This window comes from Physeter macrocephalus, chromosome 13 (assembly GCF_002837175.3).
Source record: "Physeter macrocephalus isolate SW-GA chromosome 13, ASM283717v5, whole genome shotgun sequence".
Taxonomy (NCBI): Eukaryota; Metazoa; Chordata; class Mammalia; order Artiodactyla; family Physeteridae; genus Physeter; species Physeter macrocephalus.
In genome coordinates this window covers 50759455-50779096 of record NC_041226.1, presented here as the reverse complement: position 1 = coordinate 50779096, position 19642 = coordinate 50759455, and the positions used below count along the sequence as shown (strand labels likewise).

Genomic DNA, 19642 nt, shown 5'->3' with positions numbered 1-19642 from the left:
CCGCGTACCGCAAAAAAAAAAAAAAAAAAAAAAAAAAAAAAAAAAAAAAAAAGAGGGTTTTTTAAATTCCTTGTCAAACACTTAAAAGACAACATAAAAATCCAGACTTTTTTTTTTACTTCTATTTTACAACAGAAAAAGTTGGCAATCACAGGTTTCTATCTTTCCATGTGGCAGTGACAAGCTGGAGCCAGGGAGTGGCTGTCCACTTAAATAGGCGTGACCACCAAGTTCACCTCAATCTTCATCTGGATCTTCATTCATTTACATAACTGACCAGCACCCTACTTACTCAAAGCCCGGTAGGCAAACCCTGCTTAAAATGGGGTTTTCACTAGTTTTCTTTCCCTTAGTGACATAACCTCAGTTAACATGTGTTCCTAGAAATACACTTTATACTAAAAAAATCAGGCTCCAAATTGTTTTTGCCAAGTTAGTGAAATCACCATTTTGAATTTTTTGAATCTTGTCATTTAAATGTCCAATTTCAGGTTTATATGCAATTTCAGGCTTATATGCAATTTCCCCGGTACTCTGCAGAAAACTTTTCTGTCCCAATTCTTTGGAGGCAAGATGAAATTCACTATACAAAATCATATCAGCATCACTTTGCAAAATTTCCACAGATTTCCTTAGCTATTTATAATCATTTTAATCTTGCAGTACTTCCTCCATCATAAAATAAAGCCAAAATAAGCACAAGATAATTTTGTTCTTATACACAAATGGGAAGGGGTGCTAAAAATCTGTAGTATTTTAAATATGTAATCTTAATCAACCTGAAATATCTTGACCTTAAAAATACTGATCATAGGGCATGATAGCATAACTAAGCAATTGCGCTGAAGAATTCTGAAAAAAGTTCACATTTACCATTTTTATTTGTGGGGTAATCATCCAGTTCAGTAGTGGATCTGGATTTATTCCTAAAACACAAAACAGATTACATACATCTCATTAAGAACATCCTTTTCATATTTATGAAGTAAGAACCCCCAAAAGATTACTTTTTAAAGCAGCTTATTTCCCATGTCTGTTGAGAGCCACATTTATTTTCATACCAAGGCATTTTTCATGTTGCAAACTAGCAGAAAACAAGACATCTCTAAAGAGAAAAGAGCTTGATGCTAGAAACAGAAGCATGCGAAAATCCTCTCCAATTTGATGTCAGTTAAAGCCTAGGATTTTTTGACCAGCTTGAATACTTTGACTCTCTTCTCTTCCAGACATCAATCTTACCAGGCTGTACAAAGCATCTGTCATCAGATCACCTAACATCAGACTGTCAGCACTTCCTTCATGCTGCCCGAGGGTCAAGAAGTCATCTTTGGGGACATTAGGGTCCTACTCTGAAACAGCAACTCACCAAATGTTATCCTAGCATTCCAAAGAGGTACTGGAGCACACTGGCATAGGCAACTTCTAAAAAGGCCTGACTTTGTAATGACAAACCTTGGGTCCATATACCAATACATGCTCATCTCTTTCTCACTCTCCTAGGCACACTAACTTCAAATACTAGTAATAATAATAATAAATTATATAATATACATTGTCATACATAGGTATATGCAGACGTTTATAATATATCAATACTACATATAATTATGTGTAACACACAATATATCACAACTGTTAGCAACATCCATGAATGGTTTGGTTTCATTTGTATTAACATAGAAGAAAATACTGTTAATGCATGATGTCTAGCTACACTCCTTAATGCCTCTAGGGCATGCTTTATCACAACTACCTATGAGTGTTTCATATTTTCCAGGATTCCTTAAGTTTCCTTTCCCTAAAATCTAATTATTTTCTCAAGGTAATGAGCTACATACATAAAGCTTATTTATATATATATAAATAAATCATAGCTTTAAATAAGAGAGATACACATTTTAATGATCTAAAGTTACCCAGAAACATTCACTATAAATAAGGTTATCCATCACGAGAATTTTTTGTCTAGCTTAATGTCAGCCCATTAGTACCTTTATGTATGTTGTTTTCCTTTTCCCTATCTACTCTGAGCCCTATTTAGTCATCCTGATTGCCTATAGAGATGAGTCTTTCCTTATTTCTAAGGCGAACTTCCTAAAGGAGAAATTTTAGCGGTGAAAACACAGATTAATGGTCATACACTGGATATATATATAGACAGACTTTTCAGAAGTCCTTAGTGATTTCAAGAGTGCAAAGCATTTTTTAAATTCCTTTAAAATATTAAATTTAATGTTTTAGGAAATATATAACTTTTCAGGTATCTGAAATCCTATCTTCATTCCCTGAAACTGACTAGTAGTTCTAATCAAACTAAGAGAAAGGCTACAATTCTCATTTCAGATGTCCACATGGAACTTTTGGTAAGCTTATGCCATTGCTTATAACTTCTTTAAAATAAAGTTTCAGGTAGATCGCAAAAATGAACACAAGGCTTATTCTGTGTCCATTCCCCTTGCACTGTGGCTCCCCCCACAAAGAGATAGGGTTTTTCTCCTCTCCATGAACTTGGGCTGGACTTGTGACTTTAGATAACAGAATGTGGCAGAAGCAATGGTGTACCAGGTCAGACCTTAGACTGCAAGGTGCCTCGCACACTTTCTCTCTTTAATTCTCTCTCTTTTCTCTGTCCAGCCACCATGTACAGAAGACTGCACTGGCTTGCTGGATGTTGAAAGACACATGGCTTAGTTGTTCTCCTTGTCCCTGCTGACAGCCAGTCAACTCCCCAAAGCAGAATTGCTTAGTAAACTGGTGGTAGATGCACTAGACCCAATCAATTAAAAGAACCACCCATTGAGTTTAGTCTAAAATGCTGACCCACGAAATCATAAGTCAAGTCACTGAGCTTAGGGGCAGTTGGTTACACAGCAAAAGCCAGTTGATACAAAGATCAACCAGCAGGATATCTTTGCATCCCACAAAAGAGCAGGCGCTAAAGCAGTCCTACGAAACATCTAGGCAAGACCTCGAATATTCTTCTGAAGCCAATTACTCCAACCAAATTACAATTAAAGTTCTACACACCTGTCACTAGGAAGCAAACCTGAAGATTCTTCTTCTCTCTTTGGTATGTCATAGGAATCAACAGGCCTAGAAGACGGAAAAAGAGTTTATGCTCAAAGTATTAGAATTTAATGCCTTCCCAGAGTTTAAGAAATGGATATCAAAGTAATGTTAATCCAGCCTCTTTATGAGAACGGTCTCTGAGTTGAAAACTAAACATACAGAAGTATTTCAATCCATCCCTACAGAAGACAGACCTACTACCGCCAACAGACATTTGCAATTCATTCATTCCACAAACATACACTGAGTGCCTGCTATGTGCTGGTACTATTCCAGGGCTGGGCTACCGAAGTAAACAAAACAAACTTACTGGCCTCATAATACATTTTAGTGGGATGGGGCAGGTTAACAGACGAGCAAATAAATGCATAATGTAAAGCAGGCAAGTGCACACTAGAGAGAAGGCGTGGGGGGAAGAGATGTGTTTCAGGTGAGGTATTCTGGAAAGTCTGAGAAGGTGACATTGGAGCAGAGACTTAGCCACACAAACACGTGAGGGAAGTCTTCTCCAGGTACAGGGACTAGAAAATGCCAAAGTCCTGGGGCAGAGTCTGTCACAGACATTTTCATGGAAGGAAAAGGAGGCCAATGTGACCGTAAGCGACCAAGCGAGGGGAAGAGTGGTTGGAAGCCGGGGGGACAAGAAGGCCGAGGTTCAATTCATTCAAGCCATCGGGGCCAGGGCGAGGACTCTGGATGATGTTCTAACGGGACAGGGAGCCCCAGGGGCACTCTGAGGAGGGAAGTAAGGTGACAGGATCAACGACAGTGAAAAAGGTTCCCCTCTGCTTGTGTTGCCCTGCGTAGGGGATGGATGGTGGGGAGCAGGAGGCCCAGTTAGCTGTATCCATTCCCCACTTCAGAGGCACCTAAGCCAAATCAACTGAAAAAGCACACGCGCCCTGTGGCCGTGGGGACAGACCTTCGGTACTGGTATATTTTGATGGAAGTTTCCCTCTCGCTCTCCGCCTGGCGTTTCTGCCCGTCTGCCTCTGCCTCTCCCTGGCGCCGTTCCTGCTCCTGTTCTTCCTGATACTGTAGCTCCTTCAGTTTCCTCTCCCTCTCAAGAGACAGTTGCCCCTGCAGCTTCTTCCTTTGGTCCTCGTTCACACCCTTCTCTTGCTGCTGCTGCCGCCTCGTTTCCTCCTCTGCCGGGCTTCCTTCCCTGTCAGGTGCCTTGGACTCTTCGCCCCGGGTGGCCACAGCAGGCTCCCGTGCGGTCAGAGAAATGCTGTTTGAGTTTAGGACCATTAGCTCCTACGTGACCAGGGAGAAAAAGAAACCCATCTAAATCTGTGCATTTCTGTAATATGCCCAGATATGTCTATATTCAGTTTTAAATGATACTTATTGTAGTTGGCCCAGAATTCCACTTGAAATAATGTTAAAAGTTTTATCACAGGGCTTCCCTGGTGGCGCAGTGGTTGAGAGTCCGCCTGCCGATGCAGGGGACGCGGGTTCGTGCCCCGGTCTGGGAAGATCCCACATGCCGCGAAGCAGCTGGGCCCGTGAGCCATGGCCGCTGAGCCTATGCGTCCGGAGCCTGTGCTCCGCAATGGGAGGGGCCACAGCAGTGAGAGGCCCGCGTACCGCAAAACAAACAAACAAACAAACAAAAGTTCTATCACTAACAAAAATCACACATGGGTGGTGGAGCTGTAACACAGAAGAGCAAGATGCACTTAGGGCCTACCAATAGGATTATTTAGTGATACAGTAGAGAAACTAGGACAAAGGCTGAAATGTCAAAGTGAAATTCTGCCAAACCAGAGCCTGGTATTTTCAGAGAACTACACAGGTGAATGAGTGACAAAAGCCAGGTGAAACGGGGTAGCTTCCATTTTACAGCGAATTTCACCAACCAGGTAGAGAAGGGAGAAGGGGGCGTGGCCAACACTACCTCATTCAGGTACTTGGAATTCTCTCTCTCGGCCTCCTGCTTAGCCCTCTGCCACTCCTCCCTCAGTTTCTCCTGTTCACGTTGATATTTTTCCTACAAGATGAGATGGCATATTAATCAGTGAATAGGTTAATGATGTTAATCTCTCATTTGCATTTTGCCAGTTCTACCCTCTACCTCCATCTTTAAAGACAGAGATATTGGTTTAACCAATCAGATTTGCACCCCTAAAGTAGATAATAGCTTATACTGAGCTAACATGCAGACTTGGGAAAGGGCAGACATTCACAATTGAACCCATATCCACTCTTTACTGTGGCTGTAATTCATCGAAGCCCCTAGCTAACTGGAAGGGGCACTGAATGACTCTGCAATGGACCAGGCACACAGTTTATGCAGGTGGAGGTCCTGACCAAATCTTGACACCTCTCATGCATAAGAAAATCCATAAAACGATGGTGCCACATACTCTAAAAATATACAAAGGGTCTAATACATAATTTTAAAAGGAGGACTCTGGAAATCTTCAAGCTGGAAAAGTATTTCATAAGAAATGTGCTACAGGGGCTTCCCTGGTGGCGCAGTGGTTAAGAATCCGCCTGCCAATGCAGAAGACACAGGTTCGAGCCCTGGTCCGGGAAGATCCCACGTGCCGTGGAGCAACTAAGCCCGTGTGCCACAACTACTGAGCCTGCGCTCTAGAGCCCGCGAGTCACAACTACTGAGCCCACGTGCCACAACTACTGAAGCCCACACACCTAGAGCCCGTGTTCCGCAACAAGAGGAGCCACCGCAATAAGAAGCCCGCGCACTGCAACGAAGAGTGGCCCCCGCTCACTGCAACTAGAGAAAGCCCACGCGCAGCAACGAAGACCCAACGCGGCCAAAGATAATAAATAAATAAATAAATAAATAGATTTCTTTTTAAAAAATGTGCTACATATCAAAAGATTTGTTAATTATGAGGTTATTGGCTTAAAATTTTTTTAAAGTTGCTTCTTAATGTAGGTTGACATTGAGCAGGAAAAGCTGTTAAAGCAACCTTTGCTCCCGCTGACCCGCACTACTCTGGCTTTACCTGCAGCAGGCGGTCCTGCTCTTTTTGCCACCTCTCCTGCCGCTTCCGCTCCCCTTCCTGGTCCCACGCCCAGCGACTTGGGGCACTGATGGTCGGGACTGGAAGCTGCCGAGTTGCCAGAGAAAAGGTGCGAACAGAGAAGAATATGTTACTTCATTAAGTCATCTACTGAAGTACTTTTGCATACATAACTTATTCATATCACCCTTGGCCTACACTGTACTAAAGGAGGGTGGGCTTTATATATCAAAATAGGTCTCTTACACAAATGAACTTATCTACGAAACAGAAAGAGACTCACAAACATGGAGAACAGACTCACGGTTGCCGAGGGGGAAGGGGGCAGGGGGCAAGGGGCAAGGGGCAAGGGGCAGGGGAGGGTTGCATTGGGAGTTTGGGATTAGCAGATGCAAACTATTTTATATAGAATGGATAAACAACAAGGTCCCATTGTATAGCACAGGGAACTATTGATATATTCAATATCCTGTTATAAACCATAATGGAAAAAATATGAAAAAGAATATATATATATATATATATATATAACTGAATCACTTTGTTGTACACCAGAAACTAACACAACATTGTAAAGATACTCCTGGATAAACTCTCATGCAGCTTAAAATAACGGTAAGCGATGCTACTGTGTGCTAATTCAGTCCCACCCAGGCCTCCTTGTTTATTCCAAAACCAAATGAATACTACTTACATCAGGCACCACAGAATCGGAACTCCCTATATTATAGCACGTGGGCAAGGAAAGAAAAAGAAAACAATATAAATCTTCATTTCTATGAAATAATTCCTTTCAGAACGTTGTATCACTGTCTCTATTCCAGTATACTAAGTGACATCAGTTTTTTCAAACAACAGTACATTTCTCTCTTTAGTTCCATCTGTTTGTTACTTATCTTCCAAATTCAAAGTCAGTAAAAAGAAGAGAAACAGTGGATGCCAAAGTTTCATCTTATCTCTAGGTGCTAGAGCTGAGATACTGGTGCACTTATTTCTAAGGGTTCAGGGTTCTTTTATTAATAGAGTGGATAGTATTCTCATAACTTGGCCTAATAGAAGAAAAATTGAATTTTAAATATTACAACATCTACCAAACCCAATTTTTTTACTTGCTGCTATTCAATTACATTGTGACAGGTGTAAGTCACATTTTTCAGGTCTTATTGCTAAGGAGCTACTTTTCTGAAATAAGCCACCAACAAACATATTCAAGAAACATTTCCCTTTCCACTCCTATTATTTGAAACACAAATTATTCAGACTTCATGTGTAAACTTATGGGCAGAATGTTATTCTTTTTATTCTTAGGGGGCCTACATAATTGTGTGTGCCTGTATATAGTACAATGATTAAAAACATGTAAGCAAATTTCATAAAATACACTACCATACTGTATTTTTAAATTTTCCTGAAACCTCAGCTGTCAAATAAATTATTCACTTACACAATCATATTTTTAAGAAAACTGCTTTGAGATTTAATAAAATATTCTTCCCTAAAATAGTCTGTTGAAGAAAAGCGCGTGAAAATGGAGAAAGAAAAGGAATTGCTTTATTTTAGCCAATTTGAGCTAGGAGTATCACACGGTTTCGATTAAATTACCATAGAAAAACAAGAGTTGAACAAAAAATATAAAAAACACAAAGGACACTGACACAAATGGACCCTTGTACATGCAGAGCTGGTAAGCTACTTCTATTTACGGTCAAAAAGAGATCTTAATTCACCAAAAGAGACTACGAATAGATTAACACAAAATACACAAATCCAGTAAGTACCATGTTACAAGGCAAGTTTGGAAATATTTTTGATAATCTTAAAAGTAAGAAATAATAACATTTTAGACACCAACAGCACACCCCCTACTGACTGTGCCATTGCATCTCAAATGTTGGATATTACTTTTAAGCTCTTGACTGCAAAGCACAGAGTTCAAACTGCATTCATAAGACAGAGCATTAGACAAACGTGAAAGGGGAGGAAATGCCACATGCACGGCACATTGTAACGCAGCACGGCCCGACTACACCAACACAGAGAATCTCAAAATGTACTTGTTTACAGATGTGACCAAATTTACAGAGCGGTCCTATTAACACTCCAAAGCCATCATCCCAATAGCAATCAACAACTCTGTTCTTTATTCAGAGCATTTTCCAAAACCCAAAATTTGACTCTAAAAGTTGGCCAATTGTATGTTGGTGTAATCTAATATTATGCAATTTGTAGGAAGCAGTAAGGCATAAATGAAATTCCTCATTTCTTACTGTCACCCAGTGGCAAGTAGTGTGTGTTTAAACAGCATCTCAATTTTTTTAATTAAAAAAGAAACAAAAACTTCAGAGGTATACAAAGGACACACAAAGACCCATTACCACAGAGGTAGACCCATGAACTGTAAGAAAAGCCTGATGACCCTAGGGAAAGAATGGAAATGGGTTATGTTGCTTGGTCATAATGATGGCCAAATAGAAGAGGCTCAGTGCCCAGCAGCACAGACTATCAGGAAAAGAGTGGAGAGTGGGAACAATTCCATGAAAGTACATGAATTGTTAGCTTGGCAGTTTACCTTGTTCAAAAAATTGTGATCGCCTTTTTAAGTTTTTCAAAGAAATAGGTTCAGAGGCTAGTTGAAAAATACAAACACAAAAAAAAACACATCAATACCATGTCATTCATTTTAATCTCTCACCACTGGAAAACTAAACGATAATTGATACATCTTTCCATTCTGTAGCAATATTATTTTTAAAATGATAAAACTGATAGCCACAGAAGATAGGGATTATTTCAATGCACAAAGACACACATAGTTTTAGTAGTCTATACTACATTCAAATTAGTAAAAGGAACTAATATTTTGATTAATAAATTTTAGCATGTAGCATCACAGTTTCATAGAAGCTGAAGTACCATCTTCCGTGATAGATCACACCCCTTTAGGGAAGTGAAAATTAAAATGTTTTTGCTTAGGTTAATCAATTCAAAATCTTTTCTGGTACAGGAAGAATTGTTTGTAAGTAAGATTTTTCATAGTACTAGTAAGTAAAAAGGGAACTAAAAAATAATGGGGAGGAGGACAAGAAAATAAATATCCAGAGAACAATTCTAAAAAAAACCCAAATGCTAAAATTAAAATATTCTTCTAACTAGACTATTTTGCCCTAGTTTCCAAGATCTTATAGCCCTTAACTTTACATAAAGCAAGTAGAGTTCAATCAGATAAAAAAGAAAAAGAAAATATTCTGACTTCTACAGATCTGTCACAAGATTATGGCAAATGATTATTATACTTCAGGTTATTCATAAAATGAAAATGTAATTATTATTTGACACTAGTTGATATTTACTTATCTAAACAAAACCCTCAAATGACAGGGCCTGTGTATCGCCCCACAGTCACTAACAAGTGCTCTGCTGAGTCACTGACAGAACGGGACCGGCACATCTTAGATGAAAATATCATGAAGAAAAGAGCAGTCATGTTCACTTTTAAAAACTCCTTTGACAAAGAATGCAATATCAAACTGTTAAAATATAGTCACTTATAATTATCAGAAATTAAATACATAAATAATCAATAAAGGAAGGGAAATTTATAAACTTGGTTTGATTTTGACATAAGGTATTATGAACTGACAAATGCAGATTCAAAACCACCAAACCACTGAGAAAACCTAGACCTGTGCCTGGCGGTCTAGTTTCATGCTAAGGGAAGCTTCATCTTCTTTGGGTTTCTTTCTCTGCCTATGTGGACCAGATCTTTCTTATTTATTTTGTATGCCTAAGCCATAGCACACAGCATGTGGTAGCTCAATTATTTGTAGATAGACACCAGAAAGAAGGGAGTGATGACTCCATAATACAAAATTTCCCTAGATGCTATGTCTGCTTTTTCATTACAGATGGGTACTTCTGCTAACAACTGTTATTGCCACTGGCATTTCCTTATTACTAGCTGCTTCCAGGCTTGTCCCTTTCACAACATAAAAGGGAGAAAGGAAACCTCCTATTTAACGACGATTCCCTTTGCCAGCACACCATAGCGAGAAGGCTGATGGACTCGGGAAAACCAGTCTTTCTTATTTGGATTAGACACACAGGCACTCAAAGCTCCTGGACAGGCTGCCAAAGCTTTGTTTGCAGTTCCTGGACTATTCAACACTGGAACTGAATGCCCTTCCACCTGGCTGCAATTGGATCTGTGTGCTAACCTCCGAGTTTCAACTTGCAGTGGATCAGTTTTGCTTTCACTCACAGATATTAATTTTTATAGTAGCAGAACTTGAGTGCAATGACTTCTCCTATATTATAAATGTAAGCTATAATGGTAATGTTTACCTTTTGATTCAAAAGTATTGCTTTCATCACGAATTCCATTAATTTCCTTTGATTCAGTATTCTAGAAAGGATAAAAATGCCAGTTAATAACATTCTCTCCAATTGGACTTCAGGCTGAAATAATGCATTTCTCATCAGTGAAAATATTTTCTAACGAGATGAGTTTTTCACAGTATTAATATATTCTTTACAGCCTTTTACATATAATAGAAACATAATTTTTTCATTGTTCTACAATATTTGTGGAAGAATTAATGACCAACTGTAAGCATGAATAGCTTTAAGTTCAATCAGTCATTAATTTTCCAAGAAACATGATGGGCCAAATAATCATTGGTCCATTCGGTTTATATTTATGAGTAAGCAACACAGTCATATAGGATTCTCTAACATTTAAACTCTTCTTATACAAGGTAGCAGGATCTCCTTATTACATGAAAGGGAGCATCTTGGGATAACAGCAATTATATCTAGGGAGTCAATATAAACACATTTATTTGCGAATTTAAATTTAACTATTACTTTGATAATTAGAAAATTTCTACATTATAATTATTTTAAATCAATTAATGTAACTGTATCCCTTAACCACATATGTAAGTCTACCCATCACACTCACCCACACAAGAACTAAAACTGCTTCATGAGGTTTTAAAACTGCAAACAATTACTATATTTATTTTACCAGTAAAGACTAAGGAAAGCATAGAAAAGTTATAGTGTATAATTTTACATAATTAACTACTTCACATTCACAAAGATCTCAGAGAGGGGTATAATGATGAAAGATTGGTAAGAAACACCTGCAGGGACTTCCCTGGTGGTCCAGTGGTTAAAAATCCACCTTCTAGTGCAGGGGATGTGGGTTCGATCCCTGGTCGGGGTACTAAGATCCCACATGCCACGGAGCAACTGAGCCCGCCCACCACAACTACAGAGCCCACGCGCCGCAACGAAGAGCCCACCCGCTTCAACTAAGACCCGACGCAGCCATAAATAAATAAATAAATAAATAAATAAATAAATGTATGTATGTATGTTTTTAAAAAAACCCTGCAAAACATCACTGGGATCTTTTGATTTTTTTCATTATATAACTCATTATTACTCTAAATTATTAATGAGTAATGCCTTATGATTTTCAAAAATATATTTTATTCTCATTACTATAAATTACCTTATTCAATTATCTATGTTTTTAAAAGAGCATCAAAATTGTTCAAAGAAAGTAGATTCTTTCCCCCCACAAACACACTTCCTACAGTTGCTTTGCTCTACCCAAATACTTCCACTTCTCAAAATACTTACAGAATTCTGAAGGCTTTCTGAGAAATCAGCTGTTATTGATAGATTTGAAGATTTGTCTGAGCTGTAAATTCCAGAAGTTGCATCAATCCACTTTGTTTCAGGTGAACCTATAATTTTGGTAGCCATACTGGTGAGATTGAGGGTTTTATGCCGTGTAAATGGCAGGGAAGGCTGGTCTTTGCCCCAGTCTGATTGGCACACGAAGGTCAAGAAATGAGTACACGTAAATGTTGAAGTTGAAAGAACAAAGTTACTGAATGTACATATACAAAATACACACACAGAAGACAAACAAGTCAGATAGTGTGTGAAAGAAATGAAGAGTTTAGGCCTTTTACCAACAGATCACCTTCCCAAAACAGAGGCTTAGAGCATGTTAATAGTGAAAAGACTGGCAAATTTGCTGAATCTTTCTGTAAACCAGGACTGGGCATTATATTTTGATATCATAAGTTGGTAGGTCTGGGAAGGCTTAACGCCCTTCCCCATCTAACCTCAACAATTAAGCAACACAATAATGAAATGTACATCGAAAGTTCTTCGAGAATGAACAACTGGGATATTGACCTACTGTGCTCTCTCTTATACCAGTTACAGTCATGATGCTGTAGAGGAAGTGAAACCATGGTGTAATTCTTAATATTCAACACCATCATATGACTTCCAAATGCAGATATAATTACAAGAGCCTTCAGCTGATATGTGCATTCAAAGCCAGTCCAGCATATAAATCAGTCAATAAATAATGCAGAATTCAGTAAATTTGCTAGTGAAAAGCTTTCAGACAGAACATCCAAAGAAACATCATTCAAGACTTGTCTCGACATAACCACAAAACAGCTTTAAGCCAAAAAATAAAACAGTGAAACGAAGAGAGAAGAAAACGTTATTGAAGCAAGCTGTTATAACCACTTGCCAAAGACCAGTTCCCAATTTAGAAAGCTAAACACGGTGGTATAACCAACTCACCAGACTTTCCATAGCGCCTGATATCCATTACTAGGTTTCCAGTTTCCTGAGCATTAGCCATGGTTTCCTCCCACTCTTTTGTGTCCTTATATGAAAACTTAGTGTTGTTAATAGCAATAATTTCATCATCTACCTGTAGCTGAGAAAATTCTGCTGGGCTACCTAAATAAAGCAAAATAAATTAAACTACCAATAAAAAATAAAAACATGTTCTACTCGTCACTGCTTATTTAAATTAAGAGAAAAAATGACTTCTTAATCTCACCTAATCATTTCTCATATTTTTTCAGGCGCAGCGGAGTCACAAAATTTCTTAAAGTTATCAAATATTTGAGTAGCTACAACATTACAAAGCAATCCTATAGAATGTATCTTCCTTAACGTTTAAAGAGAAATGATAAACCCATCTGTTCAATAAAATTTCTTTATTAACCTCCTAAGAAGAAAATTTTAAATAATTTTTAAATTAAAAATGTGAAATATATATTCCGCTTTAGCTGAGCTTCCAAAGCCAAATGCACTCTAGAATGGAGAAAAAAACAGGGCCGCTTAAAATGGCTTAAAATTACTACTTACCATTACCTAATTAAAGCAGCCTTGAAATTTCAAAGAAATAACCAGAGTTCACATGCATTTTTATATAGCTAAAATATGTAAATGAGGAACTCCTCATAAACACAACAGCTTTCATTTTAATTTTAGGTCTTGTAAGATTTTGCTAAGAGTTTCTGGGCTTGATTTGGTGGAGGAGGGGCAGTGCTTTTGTAAAAGTCCCAAAGCATCCTCAGGAGTCCTTGGGCAATAGATACATTAGGACGCTCAGAAAATATTGATTATATAGCACCTATGTATCCATCACAAACACAAATGATCAGGGAAAGTTCTTTCTGGAACTTCAATTTAGCATTGTTTGTTAGTATTTCCAAATACTAAGCCTAAAATTTTGATAAATGAAGTCTGTAAAAGTCACAAAATTACGACTCTTCAAAGCTAAAATTAACGAGGCAAGATCAAACAATATGTAATTTGTAACTCCAACTATCAGTCTCTGGGAAGAGGATGCGACTCTTCACTTTACTGCTGCATTTTTCACATGTGTTTTCTCCTCCTCTATCACATAAACTAATTTCTGCGGGGGCTTTTTGAACAGCACAGGACAACAAAGGAGAAGAAACTTCAGCAGAGCTCAATCTATGATTTACCTGCTTCGACTGATGCTACGAAGATCCTGGAAAAATCCCATTTTACTGTAAATCCAAAGTCAAGGCTGTTCCCAGGCGTCTGGTTTATGCTGATTCTCATATCACTGAACTGATCCTGAAAACAAACATGAAACGGTGGGATCAAGTGTCCCTGGCACCCACATGGAGGAAAGTCTATCCGTGAAAGAAGGGAGGCTGCAAGCAAGGTACACTTGAATTATTTCATGATAAACCGGAAGCTTCATTCTTTTCCCCTTGGGTTTGGTAAAACCCTCATTTACATAAATATCTCTGAGTTTATTATTTTGCTGCTAAAATCAGGGAAATCTTCATATCCATAGATATTTTTCTTCACGTGCATACTATAAATCAGTTGATTTACATTGATAAAGCTTAGGCTTTTGCCCACCATACAGCTGGGTCTAAGTTACAGACCGTTTTTTATTACCCAGGGATGAAGCTGAGTGAGAAGATGTGGTGTGTGTGTGTGTGTGTGTGTGTGTGTGTACACACACACACACACACACACACACACACAATGGAATTCAGCCATGAGAAAAAGGACATCCTGCCATCTGTGACAATATGGACGAAGCTTGAGCACATTATTCTAAGTGAGGTAAGTCAGACAGAGGAAGACAAGTACGTATGATATCACTTATACGTGTAGTCTAAAAGCCAAACTCATAAAACAGGGAGTAAAGTGGTGGTTACCAGAGCATGGGGGTGAGGGGACAGGACAGATGTTGTTTAAGGGTACAAACTTGCAGTGAATAGTAAATGAGCCCTAGAGATCTAATACACAGTACTGTGAATATAAACAATATCTTATTATAATGAAATTTGCTAAGAGACTAGAACTTCCAACCACTAAAAAGAAAGGATAATGATGATAATGATAATGATAAGGATAATGATGTAATGTGAGAGATGTTAATTATCACTACAACAGCAATCACATGACAATATACAAGTGTATCAAATTAACATGCGTACCTTTAAAATGTACACATTATATCTCAAACACATTGCGATAAAATGGCATCTTTGAAAATGCAAAAAAGATTTAAATCATTTATTTTTAAAATGTCACAATACTTAAACTACCTCCAACATTCAATATATTTAGCCAAATAATTTTGAGGGGTTCATAGACACAAAATTCAGCTACCAGAATCACTCATCTAGGACTGGTACCACCCCCGAATGGGTATCTGAAAGTTTGGCATTTTTGCTTGTCCTACTGCTGCATGAAGATCGAGCGGTAAAGGCAGAGCTGCTACATACGCTACAAAATGCAGAACTGGGTCATGCCCGAGGAACCACCACTAAGATGCCAAGAGGGCCCCACTGAGACACCCTGAGCTCCAGGCCACAACCTCCTTGGAGTAACAACAGCCCGCAGGCCCTAGAACTTGGACAACAGGGAGACCTCTATTTTCACCTCCATCCCTACAGTCCACAGCCACAAATTCTCAGTTTCATGGACTTTCTTAGGCCATTTTCCAAAACAAATATTTTAAGTTTTACAGTATACTAGGTCTGTGAAAAATTTAATTAACTTCCATAATTTACATTTTTTGTTTTGGGTAAACAGCAGACATAAATTTTAGCATGTGTTTCCCAGACTAGTGTTTCCAGTTCTTTGATGCATAATTATCAAGAACTTAGACTTAACTGTTTAAAAAGAAAAATTCTTCCTAAAGCCACTTTATTTCCCAGAAAAAGGCCTATAACGCCTCTATTTTAATTTAGCAGTTAAATCCAGACCTAGGACCAACAGGGCAATTCATAAGTTTTTCTACCTTTAGAACAAGTTTGAAATCTAAGTAACTACATTCTAACAAACACTGTGATATTATATAAGAATTAGAAGGAAGACAAGGAAGGCACTGAATAAAGGATCAAGAACTTACTGTACTGTATGGATATGAGCAATAAGTGTTGTAACAATACACACTTACTCATTTGTTCAACATACATTTATTGTGCATCTGTTCTGCATAAAACACTTGGGAAATAAAGATGAATTAGGCATGGTCCTTGCTCTCAAGAAATAATTACTGACTCTTCAAAGTGGGTATGGAATTTTTTAAGAAAAAAATTGTAGCTAACAATATAGAAACGTTTTCATCAGACATCACATAAAGCAGTTGAAATATGGGAACCCAGATGTAGAGAGTGAGAACAGTCACTAATGATCAGCCTGATGGATACCAATCTCCAGAGTATACCAAAACTCTGCTATGAATAGAAAAAATTACTGGTTAGTTCTACTCCTTAACCAAAACCACCACACACTTCAATTAGAGATGACTCAATGAAAATAAACAGTCATCTTCACCACTTTTACCCCACTCCACTCCCCCCCGCCAAATTCTGACCTAAAGCCAATTAGAGTGCAGAATCTATTGCTATATAAGGGCACAGAGACAAATGATGGGTTAGAAATTCCAAGACACTAATTGAGGTTTTTTTATCTTGAAGAATAAGAGACAGGATGAGTTTTAATAAATAGTTTCAAACTACAATAAAGAATACTTTGTGGGGCTTCCCTGGTGGCGCAGTGGTTGAGAGTGCGCCTGCCGACGCAGGGGATACAGGTTCGTGCCCCAGTCCGGGAAGATCCCACGTGCCGCGGAGCGGCTGGGCCCGTGAGCCATGGCCGCTGAGCCGGCGCGTTCGGAGCCTGTGCTCCGCAACGGGAGAGGCCACAACAGTGAGAGGTCCGCGTACCGCAAAAAAAAAAAAAAAAAAAAAAAAAAAAGAATACTTTGTGGGAGAGAGCAAGTGAACGTTACCCTTTTCCACCAAACAGAGCATAGGATAAAAGAGAATGAGCTTAAGCTCTAGATGGCAAAGTGTCACAATTGTATTAGACCAGAAGAACTGTCCTCCAAAGGACTGCTCTTACCTTGGAGATAAATTTCTACTTGAACATAATAAAAAGGCAGATAACCACCTCTCTGAAATAGTTAATAGAGGAGGTCAGCCTTACTGTGGCTACAGCCTGGCAGCCTGTTACGTGGGTCCTGGGAGTGCACACAGGCAAAGGAGAGAGAACCATGTGAGCAATTACAGGACTATTTCTGTCAACAGCCAGGTGGCCTCAGGCATGTCACTGAGCCTGCCAGAGAATTTTCTCTCACAGTGACATTAATTTTAAAGCTTTCTGTTTTCAAAACCCTATCTTCCAATGCAGACCATCTCCCTCCCGCACCACAGAAAAGATTAAAGTAGGTGGCGGCAGTTCAGGGAAAGGGCCCCAGAGGCCCCTCTTGCATGGCCTCCCCGCCATGATGGTCTCTCTGGCATCTCTGTGGAATCCTGGGCTCTTGAATTAAATTACCCTTGAGACTTTTTGCAGGTGAATATATCTATAATTATAGTCAAGCATAAACTATTCAACAATGATTAGGATTTCTACTTCCTTATTTTTCCTTGCAAGATATATGCCATGTGAGTACTCTACAAAGGGTCCATGTTTCAGAAGATGACACTGTGGGAATTTCCTTTTGAACTGGATGGAACCAGGAATATAAATTATTGGGAGAAATCTAGATTCTTGATGACTGATAAAGAACTATCCCAAGTGGTTACAGTTGCCTATTCTGGGAAAGATAAAATACAGTTACCAACATATCAGCATCTAAAATAAAAATAACTTCCCTCAATTTAGGTACAATTTAAACAGAAATATACACTTAAATCTGAGATTTTTAAACAATGACATGGTGATCTGGCACAGCAATGGTTAAGATTTATTTTTATGAGATCTGATGAATTAAGATTCTCGTATCAACACAGATGGGAATCAATAAACAACCGGGTCAATCAGATGGCTATTCTCCTCAAACTTTTTCAATTAGATAAACATGTTCCCTTAAAGAAAGCCTACTTAAGTTGATAAAACCAAGTAACACTGAAAGTAGATTCAGGCTGTAAAATCATAAATAACAGAGGAAATATATAATCTTTGATTTTTGTTACATGGCTCTTTAGTTTCTTTTTTTCAGGGTCTTAGTGGAACGAGAACATAGTGAGTAGCCCTCAACTCATGGTGCAGCTCTGGCACTGGAGCTACTCTCCTTCACCAAAGATGCGTCTATACCTACTTGTTTCCCCTCTCCATTATCCGTTCCAAAGAAGCAGGTGGTGTTTCCAGCTCTACCACTTGACTCAACCCATTCCCCAGCTTAGCTCTTACCTACCAAATCCATTTTCGGCCCTCATCCCATCAGGCACTACGAACTATTCTTGCTGACAGGAAACGCTCTTCCAAGTCAGCCATTATTCCACTTTCTCCTGCCTTTTTCCTCTATCCCTCTGGCCACTTCTCAGTTTCATTAGTGTGTTCCTCTTTATTCTATTTTCTTTTTGTTGCTCTTCCTCACCCCTAGTCAGTCTCCCACCTTCTTGACCACATGTTTTCCTGAGTAAACCTCATGCATTGTCATCAACTACTATCTAAGCCCAACACACTCAGAATTAAACTCATTATCTTCCTCCCCAAACCTGCTCTTCCACCTCTTGTTTTTCACATATTGGTTAATCCCATCACTGTCTAACCAGATACCCAAGCTGGAAACATCAGGTTCTTTCTGGGCCTCTTCCTCCCTCCTTCCCCTAAGTGCCCCCCACCCCACGTCTACACAATGGTCTCCCAAGCACCACCACACACATGCACTTAATAAAGTGTTAGCAAGTCCACAAGCCTTAAATCCATCTGGAACCATCCCATCCTTCCATTCTCCCTCAGGCTCTCATCATAACTCAGGTCATGGTTTCCTCTCTAAATTGCTGTGGGTCACCTCCTAACTGGCTCTCTCGCCTCCAGCCCTTCTTTCCCCCCATCTTGCTCACATCTGCCAGAACTTTAGTTACAGAAAATACCAATTACTATATCATACCCTGTTTTAAAATTGCTGGTAGCTCCTTATTGCCTGCTGGGTAGAGTTTGAAGTCTGCACCTCAGAATTAGATTCAGTTTGGGTAAGTTTTGATAAATATCTACCTTTCCTCAAAATAATTTTAAAAATGATTTTCTCTTCATGAACCAGAAGATATTTCAGTCCATATTGGCTCTAAAATTCTAGAGGCATGGCAAAGTTAAATTAAGTCAACATTTGGCGTTTTTAAGGCAGTTCTCAAATTTAAACATGTCACATTTCAAACAAAATTGGGGTCAGAGAAGTTGCAAATGTGGCCTAAGCATTTAACTAGGCTGGGGCGTGTTACATAACTTTCAACTCTCAAGTATTTCACTGGTGAAAGTGAGGATAATACCACCTACTTTGCTAGGTTATTGAGAGAATTAAATGAAACATTTAAAAGGTGCCAAGCCACATGATTCGTGCCCAGTAATTACCTTCTTTTCCCCATGTTATACATGGTAATATATGCTGGTTAGGCAGTTTCCAGATCGACTAGAGAAAATCCTATTTAACTCTCACGCATGTAGCTCTAAAGCTAATAGAACTCGGTCGGCATTCAATGTATAATTACAGATCCAGGCACCGTACTAACAGTGAGCACAAGAGGCTTGCTTCCTACCCTTGGATAGGGTAGGGGTCTGGTGAAGGTGACAAGCAGGTAAAATGCACAGGAGGAAGATGTGATAAGGTAAACCCTGGGTACGCTTAAAAGAGGTACTCTCGTAGACTTGGGCATTAGGAAGTGTAAAAAGCTTCCTTCCTTCCACACGTATCATCCTGTTTCTGGGTTCTGATTTAAAAATCTGGGGCAAAGGTCCTGAAA

General features: G+C 38.9%; 1 protein-coding gene across 10 annotated transcripts in view; it reads right to left on the bottom strand.

The window, feature by feature from the left end:
• LMO7 (LIM domain 7) overlaps positions 1 to 19642 on the bottom strand; it is a 201322-nt gene that overhangs the window by 10922 nt on the left and 170758 nt on the right. For 5 of the 10 annotated variants that reach the window (XM_028497824.2, XM_055089677.1, XM_055089679.1 and 2 more), the window contains 12 exons: positions 13886 to 14000; positions 12684 to 12845; positions 11715 to 11902; positions 10407 to 10467; positions 8635 to 8691; positions 8441 to 8482; positions 6760 to 6785; positions 6048 to 6152; positions 4970 to 5062; positions 3992 to 4326; positions 3028 to 3093; positions 874 to 926 (listed from right to left, as the gene is read on the bottom strand). In XM_028497824.2, the coding sequence (XP_028353625.1) occupies positions 874 to 926; positions 3028 to 3093; positions 3992 to 4326; positions 4970 to 5062; positions 6048 to 6152; positions 6760 to 6785; positions 8441 to 8482; positions 8635 to 8691; positions 10407 to 10467; positions 11715 to 11902; positions 12684 to 12845; positions 13886 to 14000 (1303 nt within the window). The remainder of the gene's footprint in view (positions 1 to 873; positions 927 to 3027; positions 3094 to 3991; positions 4327 to 4969; positions 5063 to 6047; positions 6153 to 6759; positions 6786 to 8440; positions 8483 to 8634; positions 8692 to 10406; positions 10468 to 11714; positions 11903 to 12683; positions 12846 to 13885; positions 14001 to 19642) is intronic. The other 5 variants (XM_055089681.1, XM_055089678.1, XM_024123188.3 and 2 more) reach the window with 2 other exon arrangements.